The following is a 21,876-nucleotide window of genomic DNA, read 5'->3' on the forward strand; positions in this document are numbered from 1 at the left end:
TTTATCTAATTTGAACCATATCTCAGTAAAGATATAAAAATGTTTTTGGATACTAAGACTAAACTAGAAAGAACACAAGAGGAAATACATATTATATAAGAAGAAAAGAGTAAAAAGAATGTAAATCTTTAAAAAAATAAAAAATAAAGGAGGCCCGTGTGTGGTGGCTCATGCCTGTAATCCCAGCACTTTGGGAGGCCGAGGCGGGTGGATCACCTGAGGTTGGGAGTTTGAGACCAGCCTGACCAACATGGAGAAACCGTGTCTCTACTAAAAATACAAAATTAGCCAGGTGTGGTAGCATATGCCTGTAATCCCTGCTACTTGGGAGGCTGAGGCAGGATAATTGCCTGAACCTGGGAGGCGGAGGTTGCGGTGAGCAGAGATTGCACCTTTGCACTCCAGCCTGGGCAACAAGAGTGAAACTCCATCTCAAAAAATAAAACAAATAAAAAGGACTCTAGAGGAAGTAGTAAATAGTGAAGATAGGCAAAGAATATCCAACATATGAATAATAGTAGTCCTTGAAGACAAAAATCAAAGGAAAAGAATACTAAAAACTCTACTTAATGAAAAATCATCCTGAAATTAACAAAAAAAAATTGAAATTAATGTTGAAAGAGCACCAGAGAGTATACATCCAAAAAGACCAACATTAATACAAATTTTAGTAAAATTACTGAACCATAAAAAGTAAATGCCTTTAGTTATCTAAACAAAAACTAATTACTTAAAAGGGAAAGAAAATTAGATCATCACCAGACTTTTCAACAGCATTGTCTTATGCCTTAAGAAAGTGTTGTACCACATTTGATATCCTGACGGAAAAAAATGTGAGCCAAGGATTTTACACCCAACAAAACTTAATGGTGAATATAAAGGCATAAACCAGTATAGAATGCAAAAACTTGGGAAATATTGTTTTCCAAAGCCTTTCCTAAGTAATCTATAAAAGAACAAGCTTTAAACAACCAGAAAGACTAGAGAGTCATCAATAAAAGGATTGGAGAACATTAAACTTGTAGAACTAAAACAAAATGAGGGTTAAAAAAGAAAGAGTATAGATATATGCTAAACTATTTCCGTAGTTTTGGCAGTGGTTGTATTAGTATTGTTATTCTGAAGATGTGAAATAATGCAAATGCATAATAAAAAATGTCATGTGGTCTCCAGTCTCTCTGTATTTTCCATTTAAATATTTCTGGGGTGAAGTGGATTAAAATTAGCTCTGCTGATCAAACTATTATTAAACTTTGAGAAGAATTTTCACTAAGTTAAACTCCTAGAGAACTGGGCTGTGAGATGGAATCAAAGGTTCACAATACTACCTCCCTCATGGTTTAGTCAGACCACAAAAGATCTTTCCTATTTTTTTTTTCTTAGACAGAGTTTCACTCTTTTTGCCCAGGCTGGAGTGCAATGGCACAATCTCAGCTCACTGCAACCTCTGTCTCCTGGGTTCAAGTGATTCTTCTACCTCAGTCTCCTGAGTAGCTGGGATTACAGGCATGTGCTATGATGCCCAGCTAATTTTGTATTTTAGTAGGGACAGGATTTCACCATGTTGGCCAGGCTGGTCTCGAACTCTTGACCTCAGGTGATCCACCCGCCTCAGCCTCCCAAAGTGTTCAGATTATGGGCATGAGCCACCGCGCCAGGCCACAAGATCTTTCCAAAGGAGCAAATGGCAATTTCACTCTTCTTTGTGAGACTGATTTTTAAGGCAATCACAGTTTCTGTCTTATCCACTAGTACTTCACTCTACACCTAAAGATTGTTAACTCCCCAAAATAATTGTATATGAACCAGGTGGAAGACTATCAGAAGCAACATGAGTCCTGGAAGGTGTAGTTTCCATAAGCAAAGTTCTCTGAGGGGGAACAGGAACAAGAGGGTTATTAGCAGTTTATGCTAAGGGTTTACAACATTCATGCTTTCAGTTTTTTTCAGAATGTGAGAAAACCAGGCTTGAGAAAATCATATCTTAGATAATCCATGCTAGGAAAAAAACAAGTAAACACTGGGAATTGAGTTAGGAGTTGTGCACATGAACCATCTAGGTATACATCTGAAAAGGAATTAGAACAGCACCCAAACAGGCAAAGAATAGGGCCAAAGACAGTTTATATACCTATCTGTTGAGAAGATCAGGGCAAGGTTACTCCTCATTCAAAACTGAGCAAATTTTAAAAATCCAAAATAGGATTTATTCTAGCATAATACAAAAATATAAGGAAAGGAGGAATATCATTCCAAGGATCCTAGAGGAAGAGCAAAGCTATTTTCATTGGTTTTACTTTGCACTTGTCTGATGTCTAACCAAGTTGAACATGTTAACACATGCTCATTGGCTATTGGTGTATTGTCTTCTGTAGGGCATCTATTTAATCTTTTGCCCATTTTTAATTGGGTTGTTTTCATATTGAGTTGTAAGCTTTATGTATTCTGGATACAAGACCTTGGTCAGATATGTTTTGTGAACATTTTCTTCGAATTCGCGATAAATCTTATGTGCATTTTTGCAGTTGTTAGTGCTTAGTTCAAGAATGAGCTTAGAGAAATATGTCAATTTAAGTTTGACCAAAATAAAAATGTAAAATAAGTAATAGTACATGCAGCAACTGTGAAGCTGATGTGTGAATAACTGAAACAAGGAAGAACTCCAGTGGCAGAGTGGGGAGAACTTTTGGAGCAGATAGACCTAAAAGGCAAGTAATTAATGACAAACAGGGCCATGAAGAGACACCTTCAAGTTTGGTCCAATAATATGCACATTAAATCATGAAAGCCATAATTCTAGCCATGAAGGCAAAGAACATACAGACATTGCATAAGCTTGGCTAGGTTAGAAGAAACAAACCACTTACATGTTGTAGTACATTTTGTTCATTGCTTTATAAACCAAAAAGTATCTGAGACAGTCTCAATCAATTTGTAAGTTTATTTTGCCAAGGTTAAGGACATGCCCAGAAGAAAAACACACAAAGTCACAGAAACAGTCTGTGGTCTGTGCCTTTCTCCAAAGATGAATTTAAAAGCTTCAATATTTAAAGGGGGAAAGTGGGCTGCAGGGGAAAAAGGGAAGGGGATAGTAATCCCCATATTGCAAGAGAGAAGGAACAGGTAGGGGAATAGTTAATTATGTATTCATCGCATGCTCAGTAAATCAGCACTTTACATAAGATAAGGTGAACATAGAGTAGCTATTTGGAGATATTTATCCTTTTATATGTAGCTATTTGCTTAGGAACAAAAGGAGAGGTAGCATCTTGCATGACACAGCTTTCAGCTTACTTTTTTCCTTTTGGCATAGTGAATTGGGGTCCAAGTTTTTCTTTTCCTTTCACATTTATCCCCCCTTTCATTTTAAAATCTTTCAGCAAAGGCATTTTAAAAGAACTGAGTCTCTGGTCTTGGCTTTTGTCTGATCTCTTATGACTATGACAGTTTATTCGTAGATGGATAGGTCCCATGTTGTTAGGCAAGCTCATTTTTAGTAGGTTGTGAAGTCCCACATCCCATGAAGTAGAATTAGGGGGAGTAAGGGAGAAAGAGAACAGAGAAAAAAGGAGGAAATGAGAAACAAAACAGGGAGGACAATCCTAGAAAACTGATATAGGCCATATTACCCTGAAGTCCATATATCAGTAGGCAGGTATGAAAATGGTTTATGTATATAAATATGTTGCTGTTATTTTCCATTGAAGTTTAAGTTGTCTAACTTCAGTTCACAGGGCTTTAAGAAAAGTGCAGCTTAATTTTTTTTAGTGATTTCAAATCTGGGAAAATGGGGGGAAAAGGAAAAGAAATTGAAAACATTATTTTGGAGATTTATAGCTACAAAAAATTTAGGATTCGGTCCAAATTGCAGAAAATAATAAAAATGGAAAAACACTGGACAAGGCTAGAATGTATTAATAATAACAGGTGTACTATAGTTTATTTTTAAATGTAATTTTTCTCTCTCCAATTCCCCAATTTTATTAAAGACAAAATGAGAGTAGTACCAATTATTTGTAAAATAAGTTTTAGTCTTATTATACTTGGCTTGATTATTTGCATAAAGTGCAGCAAGACTCATCATTTGCCATATAGGCTCTCTAAAAAAAATGGCTTTGCTGGACACTTCTCCATAAGAAATCTTTTTAAAAGTCTCAAGCTCAGCCAAGGATTTATCTGTGCCCACAGATAACTGAATGAATTGGGTTAATTCCTCTCTTTTTGAGGTCCCAAGAAAACCTGGGGTTCCTGGACCTGTCAGAAAGTGACATTCCTTACTTACCAGAAGTTAGAACCCTGTAAAGGACAAGGTATGAGGCCAGCCTTTCCAAGGGGCTCTTAGCAATTCCATAAGTCAGCCTCATTTTCTCAAGGCCATCTGAAACTATGTCATTCCAGTCAAAAGCTTCATAAAATAACCATGTCTCCAGTTGTGTCTTGTTATGAAATAAATTCTTATTGAACTTATGCAAATAACTATATTGCCATAAGTTAAGAATACTGACAAATAGTTTCCAAATTTTGGAGAAATTAGGTAGAAAGAAATTATGTTTTAAATCTTGCTCATTAGAGTATACTTTGCTCAATTTTTAAAAGCTATAAATAGCTTAAAAGAAGAGAAAGTTTTCTTGACTCTGACAAAAGAATCAGCAAATGTTTTAAACAAGTCATAAAATAGTATTTCAATATTCTATTCAGTCCTGTTCTGCTTGATATTGGATCAGTAAACTTCATGAATACATTCGGCTCTCCATAAAAGTTCTGGAAGTTTTTCATTCTATTCCAATGGCACAATTTCTTTATCTTTTTTTTTTTTAAGACGGAATTTCACTTTTGTTGCCCAGATGGGAGTGCAATGGCTTGATCTCAGCTCACTGCAACCTCTGCTTCCTGGGTTCAAGTGATTCTCCTGCCTCAGCCTCATGAGTAGCTGGGATTACAGGCGCCCACCACCATGGCTGGCTAATTTTTGTATTTTTAGTAGAGATGGGGTTTCACCATGTTGGCCAGGCTGGTCTCAAACTCCTAACCTCAGGTGATCCACCCGCCTCGGCCTCCCAAAGTGCTGGGATTACAGGTGTGACCTACCATTCCTGGCCCAATGGCATAATTTCTAAATTTATCCAAAACCTATATTTAATAATACTCCTCAGAGTTCTATAGCTGATTATAAACCACCCTATAAAAGGATCAAAGTAAGACAACAATTGTGAATGACAAAAGTCTTAGCCATAGTTAAAGATACAACTGACAAGGAAATTTTGTTATTTCTGTGTCAATTTTACATAGCAATCATTATTACTACTGATAATATATACTAAGACTATCAGAATCACAGAAATCTCATATAATTTTGGAACACCTACTAAAAGCATGTTTATGTAAATATAATCTAAAGAAGATTAAACACCATTTCATATTCGGCAATAATTCCTGTATGATCTTATGATACCAAATAAGCCAAATATGTCTCTTTTGGATTTCAGGGGGCCTAATATCAAAAAAGTAATGAGGTCAAAAAGATTGAATTTAGAATTTGATTTTGGAAAGTTTTTCAAAAAACAAAAGTTTAAAACACTTGATATCACAAAATAGGATCACAGGTCATTGTAAAATAAGTCATTCATTTAGCCAAAGTAATAATTCAAAGATTTGGGGAAAAGAAAGCAAAAACTTTTAGAGAGAGGAGACTTACTTTCCCAAATTATAACCCTAAGAAAGACAGCATGAGGCCAATTAAATCTGTCTCTCAAATCTTATAAAAAAACTATTAAACTTTAATCATCTTGACCGTACTATATAATTTCTATAAACATTTTTATAACCTGTTTTTTATTAAAAAGTCAGTTAATGCTCCAAGAAAACCCTGTTAATCTGACACAGGTGCCCAGATGCTGATCTTTCATCAGTGTGCCTTTGATATTAATGTTTAATTCATAGAGAAACTCTGAACTAATGTTCTTTCTCAAAATCGGCCCTTACAATCTCACACACCCACCACTTCTGTGATAGTCCCTGGGCCTAGAGGAGTTGAATAGTTTTCATTTATGGGACTGTGTCTTACGAATGTACTTTATTTGATTGTCATCTTCTCCCAAATCTGAAGATGATAATTTAACTGCTGTCACTGTTTAAGATTTAGCAGGACTTGGTGTCCTTTTTAGATCTAGGAGTCAAAGCCCTATAACTTAACAGCATGAGGACTTTAAAAGCAATACAGAAAGTTATATGGATGTAATAAACTTATTTTTTAATCTCAATTTTCTAGGCAAATAAAAAATTTACTAACAATGACATAGGAATTATTTCAATAAAACATAAAATCTGTTAGGCTGGTTACCAAAAGGAAAAAAAAAAGAACTTCTGCAGTGTGATTGCTTTTCATTATGGGGAGTCTGTTTGGATAATCTGCAAGTCAAAATGAATGAAGATGGTACTTGAATTAGTTAGACATAGGAAGAGTGTATCCTGGGTCATAAGTGAAAGTTTTTGATTTCATAAAGTCAAGAGCCCAGAATGTTATGTTAGAAGAAAACATTTCCTTTAGAACTTTAAGATAAAACGTTTTTAGCAGCAGGCCACAACATCAGTTAGAACCTAAGGAAAAAAAGTTACAGGAGCTGATGAAAGAGTTGAAGAAGAAAGTTATTATCTCAGGCCTTCTCAAAGGGTAAACAAAGCTAAACACAGTGAGATGCAATAAAAGAACTTTTGGGTTTAAAAAATTAAAATCTCTTGTAATTTTATTAAAAATAAATCAGTACCTTTTAATATCTTTTATTAAGAGTAAATCAATTTCCTTTTAATTATAGCCAACTTGATCACATAGGTTTTTTTCATAAATTCTCTTTTTACAAAGCCTATTACAATTTACACAAACCATTTATGACATGTTTGGACTTCCTGTTTTATCCTAAACATTCTTTTTTCTTAAATAACCAGGCATTTTATTTTAGGGCAAAAATTTATAATACAAAATTGTTTCTCATATAAAATTATATTCCTTTTAATACCTCTTTATATTTACAACTTTCTTGTCATCTCTCTTAATGGTTCCTTTACCTTGTTTTATAAATAACCTTTAAATAACCTTTGAAGTAGACAGAAATTTTTTTTTTAATAAGGACACATTATTTTTTAGAAAAATGTTTTCCTATAATTTTTTAAAAATATTGGAAATGACCCATTTAATTAATATTATTAATTTAACTTTAGATTCTAAATTATATGACAAGTTTTTTATAAGCATTTATTCCATTATACTTACCTAATCAATTAATTTCTTAATAATTTACCTAGATTCGTTATGAAAACTATGATAATCATGGAAAGTTATTTCCCTAGTATCCATTTTTATAGCCTGTGGATTTCAGGTGTTTACCTAAGTAAGAACCTTAAGGTTAAATAAATAGGTGGTGGGGGAGTTGCCAATAATTCAAGATTTAGTTGTTTTAGTTAAACCAGTTGAAACCAGCCTTGTTGTCTGGGTTGTCACCCAAAGTTCTTGGTCTCATGGCTGAGGAAATCAAGGACCTGGACACTCCAAAGGTGAAGTTAGAGCAGAATTTTAATAAGCAAAAGGAAGAAAGCTCTCTGGCACCAAGAGGGGTCCTAGAAAAATGGGTTGCCCTTTTACAGTGAAATGCAAAGGTTTTTATAGACAAACTGGTGGGGAGGTGTGTTCCATTTATATACTGCACACACAAAAAATATCAGGACTAGGTGTTTCATTTGCATATGGCACAAATTTCTGACAGTCTTCACCCCAACCTTTCTAGTGCACATGTGGGCTCCTTAGTCTGAGTTACTCCATCTCACTTATCTCTTCCTACTGCGTATGTGTGGGAAAAAAAAAAGAGGAGAGGGTCAGAACCCTCTGTGGTGGATGTGCCTGGTCCAGGGTTGCTCTTCTTATTAGTACTGCTGCAGGCACTTCCCCTGTGCAAGCCTCCTTGTCTGAGCATTTCCAAGAAGGGAGAGGAGTGTGCTCTACTGGGGCTCAATATATATCAGCAAAACTTGTTGATTACATACGAGGTCCCATTCTGTGTTAGAACTTGCCTTCCTTATCTGTGTTTGCAGCCTGATCTTTCAGGCTGCTCTTTGCTAAAAGAGAAATGACTTGTTGGGCTGCTTTTTGTTAGAAGAGAAGCTGCTTTTTGTTGGAAGGGAATTCTACTGAGGACTCTTGCCCTAACTATCTGCCTAGTTGATTTCTTTCTCTCTTCTCTCTCACAATAATATTAAATTTCTTAGTTATCAAAAAATTATACAAGATAAAATTCTCTTTTGGGCTACATTTACAGCTTTATAACTCATGCTAAATCTTGACACCTCATAATATTTAGCAGAGATAAATAGAAAACTTCCTAGCTAATAAATCTAAACAATAATGTAGGCTGACAATTCTGAAGACATTTCTAATTTTATTTTACCAATAACTTTAAAGCCAGCTTGTTTATTAGCAATTTACTTATGTCATGTGAACTTGCAAAGCATTTTGGCTCATTTACTTAATTCCTGAGTAGTCCTTTATTTCTAATCCAATTTGGTACCTTGTGGCCACAACACATAACAAAACACATGTATGTACACCTTAACTCACCTAAGCATGCATACACATATGTACAGATAAACACATCTAAGCACATATACATACTCGTACAAATAAAGATCCTATAGCTTTTACTTCAGAACTCTACCCATGAGATATTAATACAAACTTACCAGTTTACCACAAATGGTTGGGTGCAAATAGTGGTTTTTGTCTCAACACCAGTAGAAAGGTCCTTTAAATTGGAAAAAAAAAAAAAAGTACCTTTTCTTAAGCAAAAATCACATCCTCATTGTTTTTTGCAAACTTCACCAAAACCACATCTTATTCTCCTACTATTCTCTCAGTAACCCTAATTCCCAGGGAAAACATAGGATTACTTAATTTAACATAACGTGACCTTAAGATTTTAAATTGCTGGAGAAAATTTTGAGACTAAATTAACCAAATTAATCTTACCAAAGATGACTAAAGTCATGTGAACTGAAAAGCCTCTGAGCTAGCTTCTATTAGTCTGAGAAATGTTTACTTTTCTTTAAGCCAACTAATTAGATGTCTTTCATATAATTGGTACTGAAATATTTTCACATGACACATATGAACATACAGACAACAGACTCAGAGGCAGATCTTATAGATTTAAAATTTTTCATTTGCCTGTATTCAAAAATTCTCCTTTCCCTACTTTAGACTATTAACCTCTTCATTATCTGTTCCATGTCCTAAATAATTGTTAACTAGGTAATTCTAAATTTGCATCTCCAAAGATATGAATTATGTGAAACAAGGTAGAAAATGTACAACTCAAAGGCACAGGATTAGATCTAAACAAAGACAAGTTTTGTTATGTAAACTTTAAGCTATTGTCTTACCCCTAGTTAAAGTTCCTAATGGCTTAGGTGCAGAGACAGATATGCCCTTACAAAACAGAAATTTTCTTTAAAGGTGGTATTTTCAACTTAGCTGCTTAATTAGGTTACTGGCTTTAGGGTACAGGCCTTTAAGGAATGGGGCGAAGAAAGTATGCAGGATTTTTTTTTTTTTTTAAATTATTATACTTTAGGTTTTATGGTACATGTGCGCAATGTGCAAGTAAGTTACATATGTATACATGTGCCATGCTGGTGCGCTGCACCCACTAACTCGTCATCTAGCATCAGGTATATCTCCCAATGCTATCCCTCCCCCCTCCCCCCACCCCACAACAGTCCCCGAAGTGTGATGTTCCCCTTCCTGTGTCCATGTGTTCTCATTGTTCAATTCCCACCTATGAGTGAGAATATGCGGTGTTTGGTTTTTTGTTCTTGCGATAGTTTACTGAGAATGATGATTTTCTTATCTAAACATTAAAAACAGAAAGAGTAGTCGTCCCCTATAGTAATGACCATTTCCTGTAAACTGCCCTCAGCCACCCCAACATTGTAGCTCTCATGCAGCATTACACACACCAAAAGCAAATACTCTCACAGTGCAAGGTGATCTCTGGTACTCCCAAAAGCCAAAGAAATCAGGTAATGCAATACAAGAAAGCAGAGCTTTAGACCTGAGAAGAATCAGCACGTGACTCTTAAAACTCCACAGTGAAAGCAGAACAGCTCAAAAAGGGGTGAGTGGCACCTTAATTCTGAGTTCTTTAAGGGGTCTGAGTCATTAGACGCCTTCTCTATTTTTTTCCACTGGGTACTGAAGATGGCAAAAGGAGAAGGAGATGTTAGATATGAGTTCTAAATTTCTTTTCAAAGAATCAATATGTCAGTATGTTCAATTCTTTGCCTTCTACTTTTAAACTTAACTTCCTCATAAAGCAATCTTTTTCGATTACCTGCTCAACCCTGACTCATTTCAATCACCTGTTCCACCCTGACTCACTCAGTTTACCTGCTCCACCCTGACTCATTCTGATTACCTGCCACCTGCTCCACTCTGACTCATTCTCCACCCTGCATAACCATTTTTCCCGCCAAACCACTCACCCCGTCACTCTCTTTAAATTAGCCAATTAGAATTAGTTTATCCTGTGCAGTCTAACCCTAGCCAGTAGGGGAACAACACAGCAGCAGGGGCCACGTGCGTCAGGGATAAGAACCCCTTCCGCTCCCTTGTCCAAGTGTGCGCTCACCATTGCTCCACTCTTCTATAGAAGTACCTTGCCTTGCTGAGAATTAAAAAAGAAAATATTATATTCTAGTGCTATTTCTTTTGTGGCACCAAAACTTTATAACAGACAAATAGAGTAGAAGAAAAGTAAATGAGAGGACAATTTTTAAAGAAAGGAAGTGAACAGAGAAACCAAATGTGTGCCTTTTTTTTCTTTTTTGCAGCTGCATGGAATTTTAGTGAATCCGGAGGCCTTGTTCCCCATAATTTGGAATTCTCATTCAAATTTGACCAAGTCAGGTAGAGTTAATCAAATCTGATGGAAGAAAACCAAAATAACAAAACAAATATGATTACTGAGGACTTTTAATGGTAAGGAGAAATTAAGACCAGTTATTTGTCAATCTTAAATTTCAGTCACTAAGGAGAATTTTCAAGATGAAACTCCAACTGAGCTGCTTACCTAGGAATGAGGCTCAGGCTGAACACTGCTGTCTACCATCTATGAAGCAGGAAAAAACTCAAACTCAGTTTCTCTGTTGGAAGGCAGCAGAAACTCCAGAAAGGAGTTGCTGGCCCTCCATCATCATGGAAACAGGAAAACTAATCTTCCTTGTTGGAAGTGAGTAAAACTCCAGGAAAGGAGTTATAAAGCAAAATGAACCTTAGACCTCAACCAAATTTGGGGAGAGCAATGATTCTCTGAAGGGACCTCCCAGACCTCAGCAAATTGTATTACTGGTTTGAGCAATAAAGATAGGCCAAGCTCGTACCAAGCACGGATAGATTTGTCAAAGATCAGGCCACCTCGTCTCTTCCATTGGCCACTAGTTTATAAACCAAAGAGTATCTGAGACAGGTCTCAATCAATTCAGAAGTTTATTTTGCCAAGGTTAAAGACATGCCGGGAAGAAAATAACATGGACCCACAGGAACAGTCTGTGGTCTGAGTCTTTCTCCAAAGATAACTTTGAGGGCTTCAATATTTAAAGGGAAAATGTAGGCTGGAGGGGAAAGGGGTAGGGTATAGTAATCCCCATGGTGTAACAGAAAAGGAGCGGGTACAGGAATAGTCAATTATATATTCATCTCATGCTCAATAAATTGGCACTTTACATAAGATAAGCTACCTCTGGAATTATTTAACTTTTTATCTCTAGCTATCTGCTTAGGAACAAAAGGAAAGGCGGCTTCTTGCATGACTCAGCTTTCAGCTTCATTTGTTCCTTTTGGCATAATGAATTGGGGTCCCAAGTTCTTATTTTTCTTTCACAGCTTTATATCAACTGGGAACTTGGAAGTAAAGCTAAAAATGTGTTGGCAACTTTCTTTTTCAAATTCAGAGTTTATGTTCTGACACACGATTTTCTAATTAGCCCTCTTAGGCCGTGGTAATTGGAACAGCAAGGGGACTGTTTTTATTGTAGTGTCTACATCTACACAGTCAGCCTGGGTAGATGTCCTTAAAATAAGCAAGAAGAGTAGACGGAGATGAAATTGGAGAGACAGAGAGAGAGAGAGAGAGACAATGCTGCGTTACAATTCTATTTCCTCATTTAAAACATGCTGAGAAAAGCAGTTATTTGTGCTCTGCAATTGCTCTTTAAACATGTGTAAAGGAAAAGCCTGAAATTTTTAGTAAAATGCATCCAAGTGTTTGTTAGGCTGAGGGTTTCCACATTCTGAGCAAGTTATTTTATTTATACAAGAATTGTCACAGGCAATTATCAGAATAGCCACCTACTTGAGGAAAAAAATCACAGAAAATCATTACACAACATCTAGGTTTTGTTACATTTCATATATTTTGTGGTATTTTTTAATATACGTACTGGTCATATTTTAAAATATTGAATTTATTATTCTAAACTGTGAGGTGGAAATTCTGCACAGTAAACCATTAGAAGAAAGTATGCTCTCCCTCATCTAGTTAGGAAGTGGCAAAGGAAACCAAGGACAGGGTTTCCTGCACTCAACATAGTTTCAGGAAGACTACAGATTTAAAAGTACTATGAGAAAGTGCCACCTGTGCACTCAGTAATAAAACCCTGGAGCTCTGTCCTCTTGTGCCAGAATGATTCTCTCAGATAACTACCAGTTCCCTCAGGACCCAACATACAAGCTTGGGCTGCAGAGGAAGGCCTTACATTTGTGCACGAGGTGTTCTGTGAGATGTAGGGTAACATTCTTGGAGATGTGTTCACAACTAAATATTCTATTTTTTGTTCTCTTGACCATTAAATCTTAAATAATAATGGCTAATATTTATATAGTGCTTTTTTAATTTTTAATTTTTATGGGTACATAGTAGGTGTATGTATTTATGGGATATATAAGGTATTTTGATACAGGCATACAATATGTAATCATCCCCTCAGGGTAAATGGAATATCTGTCACCTCCAGCATTTATCCTTTGTGTTACAAACAATTTAATTACACTCTTAGTTATTTTTAAATGTACAATTATTATTGACTGTAGTAAACCTGTTGTGCTATAAAACACTAGGTCTTATTCATTTTTTTCTATTTTTTGTACCCATTAACCATCCTCACTTCCTTCCAATCTTCCCACTACCCTTCCCAACCTATGGTAACCATCCTTCTTCTCTCTATCTCCAGGAGTTCAATTGTTTTAATTTTTTAGCTCTCACAAATAAGTGAGAACGTGCAAAGTTTGTCTTTCTGTGTCTGGCTTATTTCACTTAACATAACGACCTCCAGTTCCATCTATATTGTTGCAAATGATGGGGTCTTCTTCTTTTTTTATGGCTGAATAGTACTTCATCATGTACATGTACCACATTTTCTTTGTCCATTTGTCTGCTGATGGACACTTAAGTGGGTTCCAAATCTTGGCTATTGCAAATAGTGCTTTAATAAACATGGGAGTGCAGATATCTCTTTAATATCCTGATTTCATTTTTGGGGGGGTATTACTAGTAGTGGGATTGTTGGATCATATGGTAGCTCTATTTTTAGTTGTTTAAGGGACCTCTAAACTATTTTCTAGTAGTTTCAGTAATTTACATTCCCACCAACAGTGTACAAGAGTTCCCTTTTCTCCATATCTTCAACAGCATTTGTTATTGTCTGTCTTTTGGATAAAAGCCATTTTAACTGGGGTGAGATGACATCTCATTGCAGTTTAAATTTGTACTTCTCTGATGATCAGTGATGTTGAGCACCATTTCATATAACTGTTTGCTATTAGCATGTCATCTTTTGAAAAATGTCTATTCAAATATTTTGCCCATTTTTAAATCAGATTATTAGATTCTTTTTCTATTGAGTTGTTTGTGCTTGTTATTTATTCTGGTTATTACTCCCTTGTCAAATGGGCAATTTGCAAATATTTTCTCCCATTGTGTGGGTTGTCTCTTCATTTTATTGTTTCCTTCACTCTGCAGAATCTTTTTAACTTGATGTGATTCCATTTATCCATTTTTGCTTTGGTTGTCTGTGCTTGTGGGCATTACTTAAGAAAATTTTTCCCCAGATCAATTTCCTGGAGATTTTCTCCAGTGTTTTCTTGTAGGAGTTTCTTTGTATAAGGTTTTATATTTAAATCTTTAATCATTTTATTTTCGTAAATGGCAAGAGATAAGTGTTTACTTTCATTCTTCCACATATGGATATCTAGTTTCCCCAGCACCATTTATTGAGACCGTCCTTTCCTCAATGTATGTTTTTGGAGCCTTTGTCAAAAATGGGTTCACTGAAGATGTATAGATTTGTTTCAGGGTTCTCTATTCTGCTTCATTGGTTTCTGCTTCATTGGTTTATGTGTCTGTTTCTATGCCAGTACCAGGCTGTTTTGGTTACTATAGCTCTGTAGTATAATTTGAATTGGTAAAGTGATTCCTACAGTTTTGTTCTTTTTGCTCAGAATGGTTTTGGCTATCCTGGATCTTTTGTGGTTCCTTAAAATTTTTCAGATTGTTTCTTTTACTTTGTGAGGAATGTCATTGGTATTTTGATAAGGATTGCATAGAATCTCTAGATTGGTTTGGGTAGTATGGACATTTAAATAAAATTGGTTCTTCCAATCTATGAACTAGGAATATCTCTCCATTTTTTTATGTGACCTCTTCAATTTCTTTCACCAGTGTTTTATAATTTTTATTGTGGAAATATTTCACTTCTTTGGTTAAATTAGTTCCTAGGTATTTAATTTTCTTTGCAGCTATTGTAAGAAAAACTGATTAAGGTTGGACAGATTTGTCTGTAAAGTTTTATTAAAGATTGGGGTTGACATTAAGAGTATACTAATGCAAGGGTGAAATTTGGCTTTCTCTCTTGAACAAGATTTTCATCTAATATTAAAGGATAATGAAAGATTTTTGCTTGCCTTTTAAATAAACTACAGGAAAAAGAAGGGAAAGACAAGAGACAGATTGGAAAGCTAAATGTTCCCTCTATCAATAAGTAGAAGTTTTTGCCGTTTTGAAGTTTTTGAGTCATTATTTTGGCAAAATAAATGATTTATGGTGAACTGGAATTCTATTTTATAATATCAAGTGTTTGAAATCTTTAACATATTTTACAGGTTTCCCAAAATCAAATTTCAGCTTCAGAATTGTCTTTTCCAACCTCTAACTTTGGGATACTACAGAGGGCCCCTGAAGCATGCAAAAGATAGGTAAACAGGATTATTTGACATGTTAAGTTACATGGGAAGTATTGTCAACATAAAAAATAATGTTTACTTTTCTTCAGGTTATATTTTAGTGAATGTTAATATATGTTCCAAAATTGTATGGGATTTCTAAAATTCTAATATGACTAAATATATACTATCAATCATAATTACGGTTATCGTATTAGTCCATTTTCATGCTGCTGATAAAGACATACCTGAGACTGGGCAATTTACAAAAGAAAGAGGTTTCATTGGACTTACAGCTCCACATGGCTGCGGAAGCCTCACAATCATGGTGAAAGGCAAGAAGGAGCAAGTCCTATCTTACATGGATGGCAGCAGGCAAACAGAGAATGAGGAAGATGCAAAAGTGGAAACTCCAGATAAAACCATCAGATCTTGTGAGACTTATTCACTACCATGACAATAGTATGGGGGAAACCACCCCTATGATTGAATTATCTCCCACTGAGACCCTCCCACAACACATGGGAATTATCAGAGTACAATTCAAGATGAGATTAGGATGGGGACACAGAGGCAAACCATATCAGGTATTATGTTAGTTATTGTAGATCACAGAAATAACCAAATTTCCATGTCAATTGTTTTTATGACTGTTTAAAGTCATTTCCACAATTAATTGCTTAATTCTGATGCAGTTTCTGAAAACTTCACAAGCACTGAAAATCCTAGAATATGATATATTTTAGGAGGTTTACGAAAGGATGGAAAGGACCCTGAAAAGCACTCTTGAATACAGGTGAGAATTCCTATAACTTTAATGAGAAGACTGACTGGTTTATAAAACCACTAACCCAGGTAGAACAAAAATTAACTGAATACCAAGAAACTACTTTCCCAGATTTTCATGCTAAATCAACCAATACTGAAATTGTTTAGATATACAATTTGAATGAACTCCATGGTCTAAGTAGAATTACCTATGATAACCCATTAGTTATCAGTGCTATGCACCTAAATTGGATAAACAACTGGTATTCAAGAGAACATAAGTCCAACATTAAGCATGGGCTCACGGAGAACCAGGAGGGCTGCCTTGTCCTTTCTGAGTCCTCAAAACTTTTGTTATTAGAAGTTCTGCATTCTGTGACTCATCATGGAAAACATAAAATGATCCAAATTAAATATATATTGGTGTGGTGATTTCTAAATTGCTAAAATAGTTTATGACGAATGTTTGGTTTGTGAAACACATATTCCTTGGAAGACAAAGCTTTAGGTACATTTGGCAACTTGATGGGCCACTCAGACATTTACAGAGGGATTTCATTCGGTTGTCATTTTCAATGCATGTTTTCTGGTTGTATAAAAGCTTTCCCATGCAAGAGGGCTGTTACATTATAATAGTAGATTATTATACCACCATGTATTTTCACCAGGTAAAGAAAGCATTTCATGGTTCACTTACTGAGGACCATCAACCTCTTCATAATTTAGAACCTGAAGATTGGATCTTCTGAGAGCCTCAGAGAAAGACTGCCCTTGGCATCCATACTGCAGCAAAACTTCAGGACCTTGAACCTTGGGCTAATAATTTCACAACTGAGATGGCTTCATCCACACCCTTGGAACTATACCCAATGGGACCCTTAAGGTAAAGCTAACCAAGGAAGTTTCTTCCCAGAAGATTGCATCCTTGATGTGAACAGCTTTTTCCCAAGATCATGCATCAAGACTTCTCTACTATCATGAGACTCTTATCTTTGAATATTTTTCCCTTGCTTATGCCTCTATGAACAACAGAAGTGAAAAGGGGGTCTGTTGTGTGCACTAATTGTGTATACTTTTATTTGTGAAGGATTTTGAAGCCAGCCTTATACATGGATAAGCTTATACCTTGATAGATGGAAGATGAGGCCCAATGAAGGTCAGAAATTTTAAAGGTACATATGTGGCCTCATAATCAGTCAGAAATAACACATTTGTTCACTCTTCTTAACCCACATCATGGGTTAAAGAGAGCAATGCCAGGAGGCCTTCACTCTTCTAGAAGGGCATTATTTATTAGGTCCTTTTCCGCCATGGTTTGGGGTAAAAGAGACAGTGACTAGAAATGTATCCCTCATAATAAGCTCTATAGCAGATTCTATTGTAAAGGCTATGGTTGCAAAACAGACTTTAAATTCTCTTGTGAAAATTATGCTAAATAATAGAATTGCTGTAGATTACTTACTGGCTAAACAGAGAAGTATCTGTGCAGCCGCTGGCACTTGTGGCCTGTGGAGAAATACATCACATCAGGTATTATAGAGATTCAGCTGTAGCGGATTAATGAAGAGACTGCTTAGTTAAGCAGGCAGACCCTTTATCTAGCTTATTCTTTGATCCATTTAATTTTAGGTGGTTTGGGTATGGGGATCTTGGGTAACTCTTCGTGTTATGCTCCTGATATTCATAGTAGTAGTCTCCCTGGTATGCTGTATTCTCTCAAAAGATTTAAATTTTTGCATGCAGCCATCTCTAGAAAGTCAAGTGGTCTCTCCAACTGGAATGACAAGAGCTGAAAGAAATGTGTGACCATGAGGGCACTGTAACCTATGAATGACATGCTGAGACTGGAAACCCAAAATGATGGTAACTAAGAGTGACACAAAAGCTCTAAGTTTTGGTCACACTCTCACCTAAGTGAGAACCTGACCAAAAAGGGGAGTTTTTAAACAAAATTATGGGAGGCCATTGTTTTTGACTGAACTCATGCACAAGGCCCCAACAGAGCAGACCAAACCAAAATGGAGTCACTCATACTACCTGTGACATAATCAAACTAAGACTTTAAGGAAACACACAGATCCTAGAAGAGACCAGGTTTTGGGTTTTTTTCTCCTATTTCTCCTGTTTGTTTGTTTGTTTGTTGGTTTGTTAACAGGGGAAAAATCCCCAAACCTGGTCTCTTCTAGGATCTGTGTGTTCCACCATAGAGTAGAAGGTCCCTCCTTGTCCTAGAGAAGATCTAGAACACATTTCTAGGACAGAATGTATAAGCCAGCCTTATACATGGATAAACTTATACCTTGATAGATGGAAGATGAGGCCCAATGAAGGTGAGAGACACATATCTATGACATTGCAGCATAAGAATCTAAGGTATAATTCCTACGTGACAGGAATCTGCTCCATTAACAGTTGGTAAATCTCACTTGTAAAACTGTTTCAGCCCTCTTCCCCAAACCCATGGGCAGTTTTTAAAATTCCTTTATAGATTATCTTTAATATTTTTAAGTCTATTTGGTTCTGTGATTTTTTTCTTTGAACTATTTTTGCTAACATGTTACCTAGAAAATTGTTTACCTAACTTTTCTAATTTATTGGCAAAAAATTTGTTCAAGTTATTTTATTTTTGGTATTCTTTCTATATATGCAGTTAAAGCCATTTTTTTATTTCTACTATTTACTTGCTCTCCTCTCATTCATCAATACTTTCAAAGTTTTAGTTATTAGCATTTTTTAAAGAATTAGTCTCTGGTTTTGTCATTTCTCTCTAATATACTTTTGTCTTCAATATCATTATTTTTGCTCTTACCTTTATTATCTATGAAATGCAGCTGCTTTGCTGTGACTTCTTTTATTCCTAGGACTAGGGAGCAGAGCTTGAGAGGAGGAAGAAGAAAGTGTACTATTTTTGAAATAAAATTAAGCCAAGAAAAATTGAGGCTGGCATTTCCTCTGAGAGGTGCTAGACTCAAGTTGTTCTTTAAAGGAAAAATTTTGAAACCCTTCTTTGGAGCTTTTGGAGAGCCCTAGAAGGTATGTTCCAAGGGAATATTTTCAGAGAATGTTAATGTTGTTTTTATTGCATAACAAATTTCTATGTAACCTTAGAGTCAAGAGAAAAAGGATCTTCTATTTTCTTAAAACACTGATTCACTGCAGAGCTCATAAATGCTAAATCACAGCATGGCAGGCAAGTGAAAAGAAAATAAGAAAGCAATGACTATCTACATAATTTATTTCTAAGTCATAGTCCGTGGGCTGATTTCTTTTAGCATTTGGCACTTTGCCAAGCTGATGAACCACCCCCCGCCCCCATCCCCTCCATCCACATGTAGTCAAGACCCACAGATAATATGGATTTCCCTTTCTCCAGCATTGGCAAGCACCTAAGTAATATGGAAGTATTTGGAAGAGCTTGTTTATATATGTCTGTATTGTCACCCATCAATTTGATCTCCTTGGTGACTTAGAATTCCTGATGTCCTCTGAGCCTACTCTGGGGTAATAGTTCCATCCCTCAGTGTAATGGAATTTTTTATTTTAATGAAAATGTTCTTAGTGTAATTAGGCATGCAAATAAATAGACCAGCAATTACGGTGCCTCATAATAAATGCTACATTAGAAATATGCAAAAAGTGATATGAGAGAGACAGAATCCCTCACTCCATATTAAGGAATCATAACAGGATTGCTGGAAGAGGAACTGAAGCTTAAGTTATAAAGGTTAGCTTTACCTTGAGGCAAGGTTATCTGAAAGCTCTTTCAGACTGGGCATCTGTTCTCACACTGCTATAGGGGCATACCTGAGACTAGGTAATTTATAAAGTTCCACATGGCTGAGGAGGCCTCAGGAAACTTACAACCATGGCAGAAGGCACCTCCTCACAGGGTGGCAGGAGAGAGAATGAGTGTCAAGCAAAGGGGGAGGCCCCTTATAAAACTATCGTATCTCATGAGGACTCACTATCACAAGAATAGCACGGGAAGAACTTCCACCATGATTCAATTATCTCCACCTGGTCCTGGCTTTGACAGTGGCGATTATTACAATTCAAGGTGAAATTTGGGTGGAGACACAGAGCCAAACTGTATCAATGGGTAAGAGGAGTTAAGGCCGTAGGAGTGAAGGGATTGGTGGAGCTCTATAAAGGCAGTAAGGCCAGGTACATGGAGGATCCAGTGTTCCCATCTGCTAAAATGCTCCAGTCATGAGAAACGAGGCAAGAGAGGAGAGGAAGGGTAAGTAGCAAAGCATAACTTTTCTGAATTGGAATAGCTGATCGTTCCTTCTGGCACAGAAGATGCATACCCAACTCTCAGATCTCACCTAGAGAAAACAGTTCTGCCTCACTCAACCAGAGTTACTCCAAGTATGAGCCATCTGCTCTCATCTCACCTGACTGGCTTGCCCTGTCTCAAATGACTGATGTCAAGGTAAGAACTCTCTTTCCATCTAGACCATGCCATTTGCTGATCTTTTCCCTACCTCATCATTTCTAGAACAAGTGAGTCAGACCAGGGTAATCAGGGATGGGGGCTTCAGCTGACCCAGTCAGGAGAAAGCCAGGCCTCAGGTCATTAAAGCCAGCAGAAGGCCGTGCTGGCTCACCACTAGGCTGATCCCACAATGTGCTTGGGGCAGCAAAACAGGGGCCTTGAGTATCCTATTGAAAGAATGTTCTGTTTCAAAAATATCCTCAAAGCTATTGTCCTAGGAAATATAAGAATGTTGTGTTATAATTCCTTACACTTACATTAGTTTATATAAAGATCTTAATCTGGCCCTAGTTGAAAGGTTGGTATATTGGGACCAGGCCCCTCATTTAAAGTGTCTGGGGCAGAAGGGCTGGAGTGAGAAGTCCATGGGGGACCTGATCTCAAGAATAACTGAGATCTGTAGCAATGTTGTAAAGCACTTTCACAAACTGCATCTCATGTCTTCTTCACTAAACCTTACAAACTGCATTGTATTAATAATTCTTACTTTGCAGATGGTGAAATAGATGCTAGGGGAAGTTGCATAATTAACCAAGTTCCTTAGCTGGTGGGAGTAACATTTCGAACTCATATGCAGATCTCTTGACTCCTGAGCCCACAGCTTCAGTCCCTACCCAAGGCCGTGGTCTTGTGAAACTCTTATAAGCTCATAATTGTTTCACCTCAGCTATGAGGGCGTGTGCTGAAGGGCAGAAAATCTAGCCCTTCAAGGTCTGGACTTATGAGTCCAAGGCAAGAGCAAAGTTAGCTGAACTCAGGCTGAGCTAATAAATTGATTGTGCACCCCTTATATTCATTCAGCTAAGGCCAGAATCATGCAGCCTGGATGTACAGGTGGGTATGAGGTGACCCCAGATGGCAGAGTGCAGGAGTAGGCAGGGGGTGGATAATTACAACAAGACTTTGCCTTATCTCTAAGTATTCTTGTCCTGTGGGGTGACCTTGAGAAATTGTTCTACTTCCCTGTTTCTCTAGCTCTGCAATGAATTGAATATGTGAGTGCCTGTGCTGTAAAGATGTAGGGATGGTCCCTGTCCTCAGGATGCTTACATCCAGAAGAATGTATTTTAAAAGGTCTATGTATAAGGGAGAATGTTTTTCGTTTTTGTTTTGTAGAATCATTAAGAAATCTATTCTTCTGGGAAACACAGACGAATAACATGTTATTTTAGATTTGAACATTTGTAAAGATTTTGGATGGATTTGGTATTTGAGCTGCTTTGTCAGGAAGTAGGATTTTGATGGTCAGGGCTGAGGACAGACTGGGGAGCAAATACAAGAATGTGAAAAAGCCAGGTGTGCAGTCTGTCTCTCTCTCTCCTCTTCTCTCCACCCCCCAGTAGTTCTGTTT

General features: G+C 36.6%; 1 protein-coding gene across 4 annotated transcripts in view; it reads left to right on the forward strand.

Moving 5' to 3' along the window:
• LOC100450705 (cytochrome b5 reductase 4) overlaps positions 1-18,105 on the forward strand; it is a 128,913-nt gene extending 110,808 nt beyond the window's left edge. For 2 of the 4 annotated variants that reach the window (XM_054557815.2, XM_054557818.2), the window contains 2 exons: positions 15,200-15,292; positions 16,696-18,105. In XM_054557815.2, the coding sequence (XP_054413790.2) occupies positions 15,200-15,292; positions 16,696-16,699 (97 nt within the window). In that variant the 3' untranslated portion in view covers positions 16,700-18,105. The remainder of the gene's footprint in view (positions 1-15,199; positions 15,293-16,695) is intronic. The other 2 variants (XM_054557822.2, XM_054557817.2) reach the window with 1 other exon arrangement.
• The last annotated feature ends 3,771 nt before the right edge of the window (positions 18,106-21,876 follow it).

The sequence above is a fragment of the Pongo abelii genome, chromosome 5, assembly GCF_028885655.2.
Source record: "Pongo abelii isolate AG06213 chromosome 5, NHGRI_mPonAbe1-v2.0_pri, whole genome shotgun sequence".
Lineage (NCBI taxonomy): Eukaryota > Metazoa > Chordata > Mammalia > Primates > Hominidae > Pongo > Pongo abelii.